The sequence below is a fragment of the Lampetra planeri genome, chromosome 2 (assembly GCF_965212315.1).
Source record: "Lampetra planeri chromosome 2, kcLamPlan1.2.h2, whole genome shotgun sequence".
Lineage (NCBI taxonomy): Eukaryota > Metazoa > Chordata > Hyperoartia > Petromyzontiformes > Petromyzontidae > Lampetra > Lampetra planeri.
This window is the reverse complement of record NC_136108.1, coordinates 7188450-7206123: the sequence shown is the minus strand read 5'-3', so window position 1 is coordinate 7206123 and position 17674 is coordinate 7188450. Positions and strand designations below refer to the sequence as shown.

The following is a 17674-nucleotide window of genomic DNA, read 5'->3' as shown; positions in this document are numbered from 1 at the left end:
CCAAATGTGACATGTAGAGCATTTTTTGTATTCAATAAATTAATTAAATATTTTTTGTGAACCTATCATGTGACGGGCAATTACACTAGTTCACAATAAAATATTTCGTTGGACCAAAACATTGGTCTAGCTTCCATTCTGTACAACTGTCAATTGTGAATATCAATAGGACCGTTTTCACTGTCATAATGTAAAATGCCGCTTTCTTGACTAAATACCGTAATGTTATTCCAGCCAGACTTTATTATATTTTTTTGTATACATCAGTTCCGTTATAAATCGTTTAAGATGTCCTTTATACGTGCATTATTTTACAATCACTGAGAGTACACTGCGTGTTTCGTTCATTAAATTACAACATTGAGAAGCAAACAGCAGCATATGCTTGGCATTGTGATTTAGACCTCTTAAATAATTTCGTAATTGTCAGTATAGTGCTCTATTCGCTCGGTGTTATTTTATAAAAAATTTCTATAAAAAAACATTAAAACCGAACTGCGTTACTTTTAGATGCAATAGTCGAACATTGCTAACACAAAACGAGGGGGATAGCTTAATATAAATAAACGGATGAGTACTGCAATTATATATGCAGTATATACCTCTTCATGAACACTATTTTTATTTCCCAGTTTGTATTCGGTCGACATCAAAACAATAATTGGCTTTGTTGTGGAGAATATAAGTTGCAAGTTAATAAGTAGACAACAATAATGCCTTCTTCCCATGTTTCTCCCTCCGCATAACATGAGAACAGACATAGCAAGGATGATTATGTATTTGGCTAAGTGTACATAAATGTGTTGGGTTATGGTAATGTTTTATTACCCGCCTCGGCAGTAAAACCTAGAGTTAACCTTTTTCGTATTTGCTGTAAAAATAAATCCGTGACAAATCGCACGGCGCACACTCGCTGCGGTCCGTTAATGATTAATGCGTCTCTAGTCAATTAAATCTGTTTTCTTTGTTGAATCTAAGGGGTTTCACTGTGACGACCGACCGCCACAGTGTTTGTGTTAGCACAAGTACGTTTTACACACTGCTGTGTTGTACCGCTAGTAGTAGACAACACATCTTTTGTCACTGCGAAGCGGTTGTGTGTGGCGTTCGGAGTTTAGAATATATTTAAACTGAGCAAGCCAGGACTTTAATTCTCCTTGGACGCTAGAAAACGGACATTACCGAGGACTTAAACCGTGTGTTGAATATCAGCATTGATGTTGAAGCTCAGGCGTGGCCCTGTTGTACTTGAGCAAGAGCACAGCAAGGTATAGTATACATTAAAACTAAAAATAGACTTACTCATATTATTTGTGTCTTTCGGTAAAGTCACGTAGATCGGTTAAAAGAAAATAAAAAAACCTAGACATACAATACGCCACTTTGCATGTTTGTGGATGATAAAGTCTCGTGTTGAATTTACAAGTTAAATGTTATTTCTAATAACTTGGTGGACAAGATAAAATACTTTTAACTGTCGGTCGTTTCATGACGAGTCGTTAAATGTCAAAAATAACAGCCTTCCTGGCACAATATTTGTTGTTAGCGTTGATATATTTTGTGCATATGTTTGATTTTCCGCAATATATTTCATAATATCCTCATTTATCGGCAACATTAAAACACGTTCCTTCGGAGTGGGCAGGTAGGAACTTGGTTGGACAGCGCATTCGTGCACGACAGCCAGACAACTCCTACCTGGTGGGCAGTGTGGAACATTGTTCCTACCTGTATAACGTGTTTAATATTATTGGTTCTTTCGGTAAAATCACGTAGAAGGGAAACAATAAAATCATAAATAATATGAATCCCTGCAGTCACGTAAGCTTTAAATAAGAATGTAAAGTGTTTAATGTTGATAATGCGGGACATGTTAAATACATTCGTTACATACACAGCATTGCCAAAAAGTAAACATAACTAATCAAACACAGCGATGCTTCTTTTGAATGAAGTTATGCTTTCCAGTTGATGATATTCACTTGTTTCACACAATATGTTCGTTTTCCATTCCATTCGGAGGTGAATGGCAGATAGCCACTCACACTGCAACAGTAGAAATTACTACAATAATTATTAGAAATTTACCAGCAATTGCTGCGCATTATAGTGTTGTCTTTTATTGAATGTTTTCAGATTTTTTTTTGGTGCGGGACAGCTGCTACATTAGTGAATGCTTATTTGCAATCAATAAAATGCTGAATGAAGACCTTCCCAGGCCATGAGAGTTGTTTGACCATACTTCACCAATCTGATCATCGTGGGTTGGTATAGAACGGGATCGAGGGCCGGTTCAGACATCACTCGCCACTGATTTTAACCGTGACTGGGAATCGAACACAACACAGTGAATGTTGGTGTGGTGATAACGTTTCTGCGGTGTTTTTGTGTGTGTGTGTGTGCGTCAGCGGGCAACGCAGCTATGGAAGGTGGCACGCCAGGTGTGTGTGCTGTCCCAGGTGTGCCGACTCTTCCGCAGCAGCAATAGCGCCTTGCTCACGTACGAGGCGGTGGATGCGTCGTGTGCAGGAAAGCCATCCGCCTACAAAATAAACAAGGTATACATACACTGATCTCTACGGGGAGGTATACGGTATTTACGAGTATCACTACCTGACGAAAGTCAAATGAGTTTGAGCGAAACGTCCTATGCGTCATGTTAAGATCAGTCCTGAAAAGTCTTAAGCCAATGGCGAGGAGCTTTATTGGTCAGACTTTGAACAATACATTGGCACGAATAAGTCATATATTTGAGAATGTGACCATCTTGCAAGGGTTAATAACACTAATGATGGCATAAAACTACCATGTGGCCTAATCAAAAACAAATATGGATAAATGGATACACAGTGCCAAAACTTACATAACAGCACTTGTGATGCGTGGAAGATTTTCATAGTTGCATGAACAATTGTGCAAGGAGCTCCTAAAGGTGTAATTAATTTATTCATATTGAGACACCAATTTTAGCTAGGTCGATGAAACTATACAAACACTTGGTGGAATAAGGATTTTATCATCCGAGATTGATTGTTCACACCTCTTAACCTCCGCATGTCTGTGCTGGCAAGACTCTTCGTATTAAGATTTCAGAGAATCCCAGGTGTTCAACAATCCACGTCTTAGGTGTGATTGTTTCGAATGCTTCTGTTATGTACTGTTGCATCCATTTCTCGAAGTGCCTCTGTGCTCGTTGCACATGACAAGGGTAGACACTGAGATGTTTACACGCGATTTAGTGAACTGTGCTATGAGAAATACCTAGGTCGATTCACAATTACTTAACAAAGGGTGAAAAACGTATGGCCACCCTAAAAAATATTAAATAATAACAAACAGTTCGGGTAGATTGTGTTATTAATGATTGTTACCACATCTCTTCCCCATGGCTTCTGTTGGCTCTCCAGACACCTGAAGAGCAAGATGTATCTGGAGATGATTTGCTGTTTGATCCAAACAATTTCAAAAGTCTTTATGAGGTTTGTAAGATATATGTTGCAGTGTTTAACAAAGGTTTTCATCTACAGTATTACCTTTAAACTTGTCTTAAATTGGCCTCACATACGGGAAAAAATATTTCCCATAATGAATAGCTACCAGTGACACATACATGACTGTGATACTGCATGCACATAGATTATGAAAAAGTATACATCAACCTAATGTTAAGTTTTATTGGAAAGGTCACTGTTAGACGTCTGTAATTGAATATTTACATTGTCAATCATGGTTATAATGTTTGAAAGTACAGTTTAATACAATATCACTCTAAATTACATTAATGTGGGGGACCAATACTGAAAATTGACTCCACTTATCCATAGGTAAACATTTGCGGATACTATGAAGTATAGGGCCATCAATAATGAAGTCTTGCAGACCCTACAGCTCCCCACAGATAATAGGAGTCAGGTGTAATAGAGTCGCAGAAAAGGATTCTCCTGTACCTTGTATTTTTCAACTCGAAGTTTTTTTTCACGTCGTTCTGGATTGCTTCGTATTTGTCTCGTGTTTCAGTTCACACTCCCAGAGAAGGCGGTGCGTGCGGCCCTTAAGCCACCCGGCGAGCGCTCGGACACAGAAGTTATCTTCTTGCGAGGGCTGCTGCGTGGCCTGAGCAGCTTCCGCCGATACACTGCGCACCTGCAGCTCATGCTGGCCGGTGTCGTTCGCTACGAAAAGTAGGGGCCTTGCCAGGGCTGCACAACACCTGCATCGACAGCAGGAGCCTTCGGACCGAATAACATGAGCTCAATTATTGTTGCTTTCACTCAAATAATGAACTTATGCATTTACTATTGAATATCAATTTTTTGGTGGAATGTTGTACAAGTGGGCAAGTAAACTCTTGTTCAGGCGGGAGTTTAAAAACGTTTGGTTAATTAAGGCTTGTGGCCAAATAACTTGATTATTTAACATTGGTTATGAACAGGGAATCATTTCAGCCAAATCTCTCCAGGTTGGAAACCGGGAAAATATTTCCACCACTGGCACACATCACATCCAGTATTCCTCTCGCTATGGCTGTGGTTACTTGTCACGTGTCTACTTTAGTCTACCAACGACCCTGAAAATATTCAGTGGGAAAATAGGCCCTGGTTATGAACAGTTTGCTAAGAACATAAAAGTATTTGTTTCATCACTTTCTAAATATCGTGCAATATATACTCTTATTTCATTCTATCCGGTTTGGCAAGAGACGCGCTATTGTGAGACACTGAAGGTTGTTCATAACTAAAAGTTTTTTTAGCATCCGAATAGCATAAAAACATCTCCAATTTGCATGATGAGTTAATAAAGCAAATGTGCAACCTAGATTTAAGCTTCTTTATCACACCCTGTGTTCTAACCTCACAACATTGCTATGCAGGTTTGGAAGGCGGCGCGTGATCGTTAAAAAGGGCCACTACGGGCGGCGCTTTTACTTCGTGTTTTCGGGGCTCGTGGCCGTGACCAAAGACAACGATGGCAGCAGCGCGTTCATCGACCCCGAGCCAATTCTCCTGCGCAAGGGGGCTGGCTTCGGGGTTCGTCGAGTCTGCCCGTCCGACTGCTCACATTGTCCCACCGGTTCGAAAAAAACTGTTCATGAGGAAGATTGTAATACGTGGAAGTCAGCGGCCATGTGCATCAATCGTCAGCGATGATAATGATGATGATGCGAGATAGACATTCACCGTGGGAGGCAAGCAACACAAATCCGCTCTGGATTGTGGGAACGTGTAGTAAGCAACTTTAAACATGCAGCCAAGGTCTAGCATGGCACACACGTGTACCAGAATTTTCTTAGGATATATAATGCCAACATGCAGCATTTCATTTTAAAATAATTGTATAGTCCACAGCTCTTTGTCCATTATTTACTGGATAGACTCCCCGTGCTGTATCAGCCACGGAGGCTGTTTTGCCATACTTCACCACACTGGTGAAGGGTGTGTCCAGGACCAGTGCAGATATTACTTGCCACTGATATTATCCATCAAATTCAGGTCACAGGGTTTATAGCACAGCGCAGGGTCCACTGCACCACCACCACCCCATAATTGAATAACAAAGGTCAATGCAAGGAATTATTCTGTGCACTTCCTGAATGTCGTCCTCACTCTCCTGTGCTGACAAAGCATCCTGTGTCACTACAACACAGGAGATCGCCCTTCTGAAGGACCTGAGCAGGAACGCCACCATCGTGTGCATGGAGGAGACCGAGCTGCTGGTCGTCGACAAGGAAGATTTCTTCGCGTATAAGTTGGACCAGGAGCTCAGAAAGGAGTTTCAGTATCGGTACAACTTTTTTAGGTAATTTGTTTACATTTTATTTAAGATTTCCTTAAAATGCATCCCTTGCTACACATCACTGATGGGGGAGCTGCTGTACGGATACCGTGCCATCATTTGTCGTGACAAAACTTACTAATACACAACATGAAACAAATCGTTTTTTAACGCTGTAATGGTTGGGGGGGGGGGGGCACGAGAACCAGTGATCTGGATGACGGGGTGTGGGTGGTGGCTACCATACCAAAACGGTTGAAGACCATTGCATTAGTGTATTTATAATATTTGGTCAATTATATGGATTGTGTTTCAAATTCAGCGTAAGTAAGTAGGCTGCATTTCGGTCTCGTCATGTGCAGATCGTTGGAGCTCTTCTCCACGTGGTCGGACGAATCACTGGAAACGATGGCCGACCACTGCAAGATCGAGGAGTTCAACCATGGACAGGTGGTGACTGGCGACACCAGCGAAACAAAGAGCATCATCTTTGTAATCAAGGTAGCGTTGTTTATGGTTGGGCAAATCTTTATTGGCAGTGAAACAATTGCGAGTGATTTTTTGAGCATAAGTGACTTAAATTGTAATATAATCTCGTACAATATCACATTTGTGTACAGCCATATACTTTATCACATAAATGTACATGGTCTTTATGTAAAAGTGAGCATAAAAACCCTAACATGTGGGCAGTGTTAATATTATTTATTAACACTGCACTATGAACCTGATGAGTTGTGTTCATTTCCTGGCTACAGCTGACAATGGCAAATGAAAACCTAAACGGACTTTGGGTCCCCCCTTTATCAACCCACACTGACCGAGCAATGTTGTCTAAATAATCCCTATTACTTACACGGCATGGATAAGCCTTCATCAAGCGGTGGATTGACAAAGGGTTGTTTTTTATTATTCATGTGATTTTATCAACTAATAGCAGTGTACATGCCCAGTCAAATTTGAATGATGCTATTGTGCCTAAGCACCCCTGCCACCCTTCTCATCTGTTTCTTCAGGGCTGCTGCGATGTCTTGCGTTTAGTTGACCTGGGTGCATGTCCCAGCTACCACGACTGGCTACAGCAGCAGGTCAAAATACAGGAGAAGAACATCGCTGGTACGCATTTTAATGTTTACTTACATGATGCATCTTTTTAAAGTCAGATAAAATACAATTAGTCAAACAAAGTCTTGCTCACTTAACTTGTTAACTGTAAAACTTATTTCCCATGTTTATCTATACGTCCACAGATATCTATATGGATACCAGGTCAATGCTGAGGGATGGATACCGAAATGAGTATAAGGAGCCTGGTTCTGGAGATGAAGATGAGTCAGTCTTTTAATAAGATATTCCTGTTCTCTAGATTTACCAACCTCTTCAGTGTAATGCCACGTTGTTTTGAGTGATAAAATCCAGTGACATGTAAATGCCGCTGGCGATATTTAATTGTAATGTATCAAAAGGAGTGAAAGCTTAAAAAGAAATAGATTTAAACTTCTCTCACCCTCCTCTCCCCAAGCAAACATTACTGCAGAATAAAGGGACCATTCACAAACTCCACCAAGACAAGACAAAGTAGTAGCAGTGATGAGAATTTAAAGTACAGTGTTATCACTGAAAGGTTACAGGTCATTGAACAGACAAGTAAAACAGTGAACGCAAACACCATTAATACGAACCCAGCATTAAACCTGTCAGGTGCAGATGCTCAGAAACGTAATGGCCTTCTGTTTATTTTTTGCAGACCCAGAAGGTTGTCTCTAAAGAGTGTTGGGTATGGCCCCAGCAGCCCCCAGCCACCTGCTACATTATTGGATGACTACAAGGCAGCTGTTTACATCAGAGTGGATGCAATTCGGCCTGGGCAGTACTTTGTAAGCACGGAAACCGATGAGTTAATTTGTCGCATTCGCTACTTGGTGCACGCGTAATGCAAGTGTTTTTCTTGGGCGAACGCAATGTTTATCCATTCATTTTGTTAGCACATTGATATTTGCACCTGACCTTTGTTTTGGGGGGAAACAAATACACCTTTTCCCACACACATTAGGTCTGTTTCATATCATTACTGTACATTAATCCTGTAAAACTTTACAGAAAGGTGTCAACATGAACGTACTTGAAGACATCCTGGAGAAAGACGGAAAGCTCGTGAAAGAGACGGTAGGGATGGCAGATGTTTATTTCCACCACGCGTTAACATTCTGTTTAATTTTTGATTTTACACAAAAAAATATATTTACAATTAGTTTGTACTGCAAAGTGAGGGAAGAATCCTGCACTGAGTACCTAAGAAATCACTTCAATCAATTGTTTTTCCACAGGCAATGCCTGAAGAGTTATGCTCTAGTATTTTAAGAACATGTATAATAGGTATGTCTCATTACACTTCCCAAATTACTTCCAAGGCCATAATTAACTCCCAGGCAGATTGTATTTACAACAACAAAACATGGCTCAGGCACAATCTTTACTATGCAGGCCTAAACCTCATCTAAACCTCTTCCTCCATACACAAAACACTCGCGTGGATAATCAACTCAGGAATAAAAAAATAAATTAGTTTCAGAGCTCAACAATGCACGCCACACTGGACAAGGCAATGTAATAATAAAGACCTACGGTGCATTATTCGAGGACATCAATTGCCAAAAAGACACTTGGGCAGGAATGAGGTCGAGGTTTGTAAATGCCGTATGTACGGAGAGCGTCGTGTTTGTCAGCAGGGCTTGAAGCAGTTCCTCGTTCCGGAGTTCCACAGAGACGGCCGACCGATGGTGATCACCAGCCAAGGGGCAAAAGTCCTGCGTGTCAGGCTGGACAAGTTCGGCGAGCTCATGAACGACGCCACCTTGAAGGAGTTGAAAAAGCAAAGCGAACCATACCCAAAGTAAGATGCCACATTGTGCATAGGGTGGCCACCTGTCCTGGTTTTCCCAAGATTATATTCTTCTTTAAGGTAGTTGTAAAAGTGTCAGTTTTTGTTCGTTGCACAGTTATATAACACTCAAGACGATGCATGCTATGTCCTGATTTTTTTGTACATTAGAGGTGGCAACCTTGCAGTGTGCCCAACCCAAAGATATACATTGGTGCTGTGTGTTAAGGGTTTGAGGAAATACAAATTAAAGTGTGTTGCTAAAACAATATCACCAACAAATAGGGTTGTCAGTAACAAAGGGCCTGTCTGCCTGTGTGCTGTGTATCTAGGGATGATGCTCTTTGCCAGATATTCTTAGAGCAGAATCAATGGAAGCTCTACAAGCGTGAGCTTGCGTGGGCAGCTGCCAAGGGAGGTAAAAGTGACTGGAGGCTGAGGGCCAGCAAGAAAGAGGATGCTCGCCACAAAGATCTGTATTCGTAAGTGCTCTTATTTGCATTTCCGACACTTCATGCTTATTCAAGGTCACGATAAATGATGGTAGCATGACTACCGGCTGCAGGGGTGCGTGAACCACTTACAACTTATTTAAAAAAAAAACATTAATTCTTTACACACGTGATTCAATGTGTGTTTTGTGGGCTTGAAAATGTTTATATGCCTGACAGCCAGAATTCTACGAAACAAATTTTTTTTTAATATTAAGACTTGATTGAAAATCCCATGTTAACATAACTCTTTTATATTCAGTGCATGAGGGTCAAATTACTGGCAACCTGGGCACCCAGCTCATTAAGGGAGCCTCCAGTTTGCTTGTGAATATGGCTGTGCAAAACAGTCAGCAGTTGTTCATTGGTTTTGCTATAGGGCAGATCTTTTTTAGATTTTTTTTTTATTATCAAGTGATTCTTAGTAGTACAGAATGAAAAAAGCACAGCAGACATACATGCATCGACTTATGCAAGTTTCAATTGCTGAAGTCGAAACTACTGATTTGATTAAACATCCACCAATGGCTGCCTTACAAAATAGGTGCAGTAATACTGAATTTAATGTATCTGGGCAGCATGGTGGCATAAATACTTTGCCTGGTGTACAGATCGCAGATTCGCTCCCAACCCTGACAACTGGATAATTGGAGTTTGCATGTCCTCCCCGTGGCCGTGTGAATTTTTCTCCGGGTCTTCGTTTTTTTCCACATTTAGAAACATGCGTTTATAGTATTTGGCTGCAATACATTTCCACATAAGCCACTTCGTTGAGCTATCATTTGTGGCCAGATCGCTTCTGAAAAAGAGCTGTATAGCCAAGTGGGCCTTACCTGATAAAATTCCAATTGGTTTATAGTTTAGTAGCATTTTATTTTAACTCCTAATATCTCATGTGTATCAATTTACAAAAAAAATGTGTATTAAAAACAGATTCAAAACACTATTTTAAAATGTTTCTTAAAAGCAAGCAGAAAAATAATTAAGAAATATTATGCGTGCAGCGAGTGGGATGCAGAGAGTGCTGGAATAATGGAGCTTGGCTCGCCACTCGACAGTGGAAAGAGAGTGTGGATGGCTCGGTCCACTGTCGGCGACCTCCTATCCGCTCAGGCTGGGGGCAGAAGAGAAATGCGACTGGAAACAGCTGAAGAGGTTCCAGATGCCGGGTCAAAACGACACGGTCCCAGGCTCATTCACAGCATACTCGTCAAAGGCCCCAACTATAGATAGAGTATACTACTGTTATATATTAATCTTACATGAACGTACTGCTCACCAAATATTGGGATATGGACTATACAGCAACGGAATTACAGCAAGGGTCACAGAATCCTGATAATTACATTTACATGTTTGAGAGTTGTATCTGCTGTATCCTAACACCTACCTTGTTCTTGTGATTTACTTCGTGGAATTGGCCATTTATGAAATTCTTCATCAGTATTGGTCAATCCACTGCTCGATAAATGCCTCCCCAAAATGCCACTCTCTAAAGATCCTGCAATGCAATAACCCATCCAGCACGTGGCTACTATAAATTAACCGTTTCGTTATTTATGCCTTCTTTCGTGTATTATGGTCTTCATTTACATGTATGACTCTACATTCATTCGGCGTTGCTATAGTTGTATTGAACTACATACTAGTTAATATTCAACTAAAAATACACAGACCATGAACCAGTTACTGAAGGAACATTTGGGGTTCCACATCAACAACGTTGTATACTGTAACACACTCAACCCATGAAAAACAAGTACTTTTTAAAATTGTACATTTTATTTCACAAGAATGAAAGAATCGTCGCATGATACCACATTTCCATTCACCAAGTTATAGAGAATACACTTTAATCAATTCGGAATGCACTGTAATTTATGTGAATTAATTTTTTTAAGAAAGTGCTTGTTGCCACATGCATTATTTAGATAATTTGGACTTGCAACTCAACTGTAAACAGTTACAAATCTGCTGAAACTACACAGAATGTTCACTCATTTTTGCTTTCTTTGGAATATGAACGTTTTACTGTGCTTGTGTCCAAAATCAGTATAAACATTAATAAACATTGATTTGAGAGTTATTAAACATGAATTTAAGTCTAAAAGGTGTATGTCATATGTAAATAATGTCAAGGATGTAAAAACTATAATTGTACGTTGTTTCAATGTATGTTTTAAGTATTAGACCACGTATAACATCCGTATACAGCCTTTGAATACAACGATCTCATTTTGGTGAAAACTGCTGTACAGCAATAAACGTATTAGTTTCAAAATAACGTATTGAAAAAATTATAATTATAGTGTTTAGCAATGAACATTCCTTAAACTCCAAAAATATAGCAATTCAAGATTGGTTGATGAATTTCATTTCAAAATAAATGTTAACACCATTAGCATAAACAACCGAGAAACTACACAAGTGGAAACTGCAGCCTACTTTAATTGTATCTTACGGCATAGATGATTTGATACTGGCTATGCATAGTGTGACACTGGTTGGATTGTTCCTGTCGGATAATTGATGGAGAGTTATGAAAGCAGTGATGTTTTCAGAGAAGGGATGCAATGCTCATTTATGGGCCAGCAGGAAGCTGAAGTCTGTGCCAACATCATGCTCTGTGGGTTCCTTCGATCTGGATACAAGAAAAAAAATGAATATTTAATACAATGAGTCAATATCTATTGTAATACATTTGGCACATGTTTCCCTTGCATACTGCTCAATAGAAGTGACTGCTGGGAAATGCTTTCCTTACTTGGGGCCAAATAGAACTTCCAAATACCTTTGGCAGGCTACACATTAACACACACCTGAGTCACCTCTGTCAATGCAAGATGCCCTTAAAGTAATATGTGACTGAGCATACTAAAATTATAAAAACAAGTTTTGCCAGATTGAAAAGTCACCCTCTCATACCAGTTTAGTTTGGTCACGATGCTTGTAGTGATGGGATATATAGCTTTTTCTGGCTGTTTTGAAGTAATCAGCCACTTGTCGCCATAGGCCATATGGAATTAAGCCACGAGCCAAATTTGGTTTGTGGGTTGTAGGATTTCCCACTCATGCCCTACAGGACCCTGTCCTTATACATCACCTTAAAAAAAGTCGTGCTTTAGTACAGCCGAGCAGTGTGGCTTTGTCACCCTCCACGAGCAACATGCAACCTTCACGCAAAGCCTGTGATAAGACATTACAAATGTTAATCATTCTGAGATTGCCACCAATTCAATAATCATCAATGTAACAGCTATACAAATGTGTTTAATCACCGTAATTTGTAATGGTGCACGCCTATTACTCCGGTGTGGATGTATGAATGTAGGACTAACCAGTACAGGTGGGGTGTCAGGCTCCTCATGATATTGCACAATTCTCTGCTGTCGAGTTTCCTTTGGGTGAAAAGAACAAAAAAAACATCCATTGATGGTAAACAATAAAAATATGACAATGTATATTTTGCTGGAATTGAAGAAATACAATTTTTAAGATCTCTCAAATACAACTTTTTTACTTTCACGTTCCACAAGGGCTCAGTTTAGTGCTGAAGGTTCGTGTTCAATAAATAATGGTCAGGATAATCACCACGGCAAGGGAAGGCCCTCATCCTGCATTGGATTGATAAAAGGGCTGTACATGTACATACCCCCATGTGCTTGCTGTTGAGGTCAGTGTCCAGGTAGTGTGGGTTGATGTTGAAGGGCACCAAATCGAGAGCATTGAGTGAAGGAGGGTACACGATGGGCATGTCATTGGTTGTGTTGATGCCGACTGTTGCAACATTTGTACCAGCGCTGGAGCCAATGTAGGGAATGCCATCCTGCAGAGGACAACATTGCAACTGGAATAAGAGGGTGCAGTAAATGTTCAAATATTATGGTTTTAAAGGTCTCAAATATCAGAAGGAAAAATAAAAGTATGATTTAACATAACTCTATTTAATCTGACAAAAAAATAAGTACTCGATGTAATAAGCATTGCACATGTATTTGGTTTGTTGCACAACAACACAGATGCGAAGTGAATCGGGTCGATACGGTACCTCAAGGACACGTTTCCTAATCTCGGCAACGAGTCTTTTGTCGTATAGCATTTTCAAAAGGCGGAAAGTGTTTCCTCCACCTGCAGTAGATAAAACAAGCTTTAAAGAAATGAATCGTGTTGAGAGTTATTTTTTTATCTCAGTGCTTTGAAAGTGCACTGAGTGATGCGACGCAACTGATGAGATCAACCAAACTTGGCTCGCTGGAATAAAAGGCTGTGCAAGTCCCAATTATGTTGACAGAGAAAGTCAATCTGAACGTGGCGTCCTCACCTATAAATATGCCTTGGGCATTTTTCACTGCTTCCACAGGATCCGCTGCTTTGTGAATGCCGTCGATTTCGTAACCTGAAAAACAAATGTACCTCATGCAGCAGCATACAGTACGATAAGAGGTTGATGACAACTGCAATTGACACTGGTTACGTTTGAAACGTTTATTTAACAATGTGTAAATGTTGCCCTCTTATCATTTCACCTTCATAAGCTGCTGTAATAAAAAAAAAAGAGTACTGTACACATTTTCTACCCGACTCGATATTCAAATAATTCAATGATACCGCCAGGAGATGGTGGTAAAGAATGGAATTCTTGATTTTGTGCAGAGTTCCAGTACACCATTGTTATGTTATGCATGGTGGGTATTTTTTTCCGGCTGCTCCGGTTTCTGCCACACGAAGCCAATGACGGACCTAGTCAAAAGGCTCTAAGCAAGATTATCCCTCCTGAAAAAGTACTGCAACTCGGTGAGAACCTTTTCCTGAGTACTTCAAATGGTGTTACAGTACAAATCGAAATAACTAATCTGCCAACCAATGTACAACAGTGGAAATTGCACCTCGACACACATCATCTTGCACGTTAGCCATTACGTGGACATTGAAGTTCAAAGCACAAGCGGGTAAAATACTGACCCAAACTTTGAAATTTTGTTCTGGCCGTGGTGGTGTAGGCATCGTGATCCTGCAGGGCGTACGGAATGAAGAGCACCCTGCTTACAGCGCTGCGTTCAGAAAGAGACAAAAGCCAGGGCCTTGAACAAACTGTTGGCGGGAAGTGCTGTTAGCGAGGACCAATTCAGGTCTCCGCGACACAGAGGGGGATGGCGTAGCCAGCACCACGCCCGGCCACCTTTGTCTCCCCAGTGATGCTATTTACACACCGCACCAGGTTGAGTCGACCGAGGGAAGACCCAGAATCGGATTGGTCGTGAATGGGAATCGAACTCAGGTCACCGGATTCCTCGTGCAGTGTGCTAACCACTGCACAACCACTCCCCATGAAAAGAAAACACAGGCCAGACAGAACACGTATCTGTGAAAGTCAACTTTTTTGTGAAACACGTCAATGTCATGTCAAAATTTAAGATTGTCATGAGAATGTTCGCGATGAGATCCTGTCATGTGCAGGAGGAGTGAGATGGATGGTAGCAGAAACTTGACTATTTTGTGTTCTTTCCCCGAGCACCTTACAATGTGCAATTTAAAAAAATCTAATTTGGCCCCACGATGTAAAGTGCAGTCTCCAACGCATATCAAATATATCCCTCTGGCCTCTCGAGTTATGTGCTATGGTGAGAAAGAGCCGTTGCCCGAAACGTCGCACTTGTATTATTGACGAATACGTTCGAGTGCTTTTGTTCCAAGATCATCGTCATCATCACCGGGAGATCCTATTCCATACCTGTCAACCCCCTTATCAGTGCCCTACCTTATATTGAACAATTCAGACCTTATTGGTCACCGCGTGCCCTTCTAAATCTCAATGTTCATCCTACAAAGTCCCATCCACAAGGTGGAAACACAAAGTCTTAGCACAAAGTCTTAGCCCGTATTGAAACGGCTGTACGGTGTATGGACCTGAAAACTCAAACACCCTGTACAAGAATACGCGGTCAAATCGTATGGCTATGACAATGCCAATGGTATTGTCCCCCTGGTGATTCCGGCCAGGAAGTGACATTTTTGGGGTCTTGAGAGGCGTTAAAAGAATGAGTTGGGAGACTCGTGGAGGTGGGGGGTGTCTATATTCAACATTTAGCTCAAGCCAAATCCATTTCGCCCACTCGACGCTCACCCTTTTGCCTTTAACGTGCCAAAGAATAATAAGTAATATTAAAAAAAAACTTTTTTTAAACACGCTTTAATGAAATGTATCGTACTCGTAATGGAAGAACTCCACGACTCCAGGAAGTGGCCACGAAGCTTGCCATAACCTAAGGGGCCCTGATCAATTACAGCCAACGTCAATTTCCCGTGGACAATTAGACCCAAGCCGAAACATAACATATAAAAAATGTTTTTAAAAAAATATTTTATTTTTTATATTGTGAGCAGTATGACATAAGTATACCAAGTTTGCAGTCGATACCACATTGGGAAGTGGGTTAAAATTGAGTTACAATATTTGAGGATACAACAACAGAGTGAGTTAAATAAAAGCATGTAATAATAAAAGCGTGTCAAATAAAAAAAGAGTGCGAGACGGGCAACGCACGAAATCGGCGCTTCTCGTCATCCATCCACCCTCCTCGTCTCAACTCCTTCCCTTCTTCTCACCTCCCCAAGAAGTCTCGCAGCTGCTGCTCGCAGTGGTCCAGGTAACCGCCGCCGTGCAGCGTCGAGTTCGACACCAGCAAGAGGCGCCGCATGTTTCACCGTGAAATCCGCGGCGGGCGGCAGCGTGTGGCAAAAGGAGGTCGGGGGGGGGGGTCCAACCAACGACCTCGGGGGGGAGGGGGGGAATGGGGTCCAACCAACGACCCCGGGGGGAGGGGGGGGGTTCAACCAACGACCTCGGGGAGGAGGGGGGAATGGGGTCCAACCAACGACCCCTGGGGGGGGGGGGGGTCCAACCAACGACCCCGGGGGGTTCGGAGTTGGGCCTCGGGGGTTCAAAAGTTCACCCGCCCGTGGCGCAGGACGCGAGGTACGAGAAGGCCGCGGAGAGCAGCAGCATCAGCGCCGCGTTCACCAGCCCGTAGCGGCAGGCGCCGTCAAGGATGGCCACGATGTCCGCGCGGCGCGCTCCCTGCGATGCCCTCGTCCAGCAGCGGGTAGAGAATGAGCCGCGCATCGCACGGAAGCATCGGGGGGGGGGGGGGTGGTGGGGTGGGGGGAGGAAGGAGACTTTGAAACTTGGACGGACGAAAACTTCCTCCGTGAGTCGATTCGATGTGAAGGGGTTGTGCGATTCCGATTTGCTGTCAATCGGAATGTGAACTTTATCTTGGAGGAATCCGATGAGCTGTGAAGCTCTTCCCCGCCCCCCCCCCCCCCCCCCATAGATGTCCAGTGGAGATCAATGCGGTCCATTGCGTGATGATGTATTACAACAGAAATAGAAAATCGGATTCGGTTCCCTTTAAAAAATAAATCGTTAACGAAGCTTCCACCCGAGCGTTTTCGCGATCCAGGAATCGGTCCTCGTCTCGTTCATGTCTCGCGTCTCGTTATTCGCGGTACGACGTGCAAAATGTATTTCGTTTTCCCACGAGCAGAAACGTGCAATTATTTAGCACGAGCTTTACTACCCGGCTTCGCCCGGGACTTGGATCCACCACGCCCGGCCGCCTTTGTCTGCCCAGTGGCGATGTTCACACACCACAGCAGTTACTCGTTTGAGGCTGAGTCGACCTAGGAGAGGCCCAGGACCGGTTCAAATAATCGTCACCGGTGGTGGCCGCGAGCGGGAATCGAACTCGGGTCGCCGGGTTCGTAGCGCAGCGCGCTACCCACTACACGACAATGCGCCGCGCTTCCACGTGCGCGGGTCACGTGACAGATGTGACGTCGCAGGTCACTTGCCGTGCAAAAAATATATGCATTATTGAGCTCCCCCCCCCAAAAAAGTGCATTTTTATAATTTTTGCATGGTGTACAGTCTGGAAAGTACCCACATGGCAAATTTCAAGTTTGTTGCATGTCGGGAAGTACGCTAAACATTTTGAACAGACACACATAATCACAACTTTGCCTTTTATATATATGGAGATATCCCTGGTGCACAACCGCAATGAATTTGAACGGGGACGATCTTGTGAACTTATCCGAATTTGACAATTTCATTCGATGAATGAACGCCTCAGATGCCGGGTCTACTCATTCACAGATTTGAATGAATATGCGGCTAATGGTTGAAAGAGATCGTGAATGTTAGCTCTTGCTATCTGGATACCCGTCAAGCCCTTATTGGTGCTTACTTTCTTACAGACCAACTCAGACTTTCTTGGTCACCCCGTGCCCTTATAAATCTCAACGTGCATCCTACAAAGTCCCATCACAAAGGAGAAACACAAATACACATTTGTTTTTATTTGCCCGTTTTGAAACGGCTGTACGCCGTATGGAACTGAAAACTCAATTTCCCTGTATAAAAATACGGATACACCGTATTGGTTTGACACGGTATGTCTGTAACATTGGGTCCCCATAACTCCCATAAAGATGAACATTTATCGTGACCCCCATGTCACAGACAGAT

General features: G+C 42.2%; 2 protein-coding genes across 2 annotated transcripts; one reads left to right on the top strand and one right to left on the bottom strand.

Annotated features, from left to right (window-relative positions):
- Window positions 1–994: 994 nt before the first annotated feature.
- LOC144726326 (cyclic nucleotide-binding domain-containing protein 2-like) lies at window positions 995–11787 on the top strand. The gene is made up of 14 exons (XM_078604933.1): window positions 995–1268; window positions 2409–2558; window positions 3408–3479; window positions 4018–4181; window positions 4871–5027; window positions 5645–5796; window positions 6135–6273; window positions 6789–6888; window positions 7023–7104; window positions 7520–7649; window positions 7873–7938; window positions 8502–8665; window positions 8986–9135; window positions 10149–11787. Exons 1-14 carry the CDS (start codon window positions 1218–1220, stop codon window positions 10375–10377), a joined length of 1806 nt encoding a protein of 601 aa, XP_078461059.1. The 5' UTR covers window positions 995–1217; the 3' UTR covers window positions 10378–11787.
- LOC144726337 (alpha-aspartyl dipeptidase-like) lies at window positions 10908–15995 on the bottom strand. The gene is made up of 8 exons (XM_078604960.1): window positions 15751–15995; window positions 14107–14195; window positions 13466–13540; window positions 13193–13272; window positions 12797–12970; window positions 12483–12542; window positions 12248–12330; window positions 10908–11785 (listed from the first exon to the last, which is right to left on the bottom strand). Exons 1-8 carry the CDS (start codon window positions 15840–15842, stop codon window positions 11722–11724), a joined length of 717 nt encoding a protein of 238 aa, XP_078461086.1. The 5' UTR covers window positions 15843–15995; the 3' UTR covers window positions 10908–11721.
- Between the last annotated feature and the right edge of the window lie 1679 nt (window positions 15996–17674).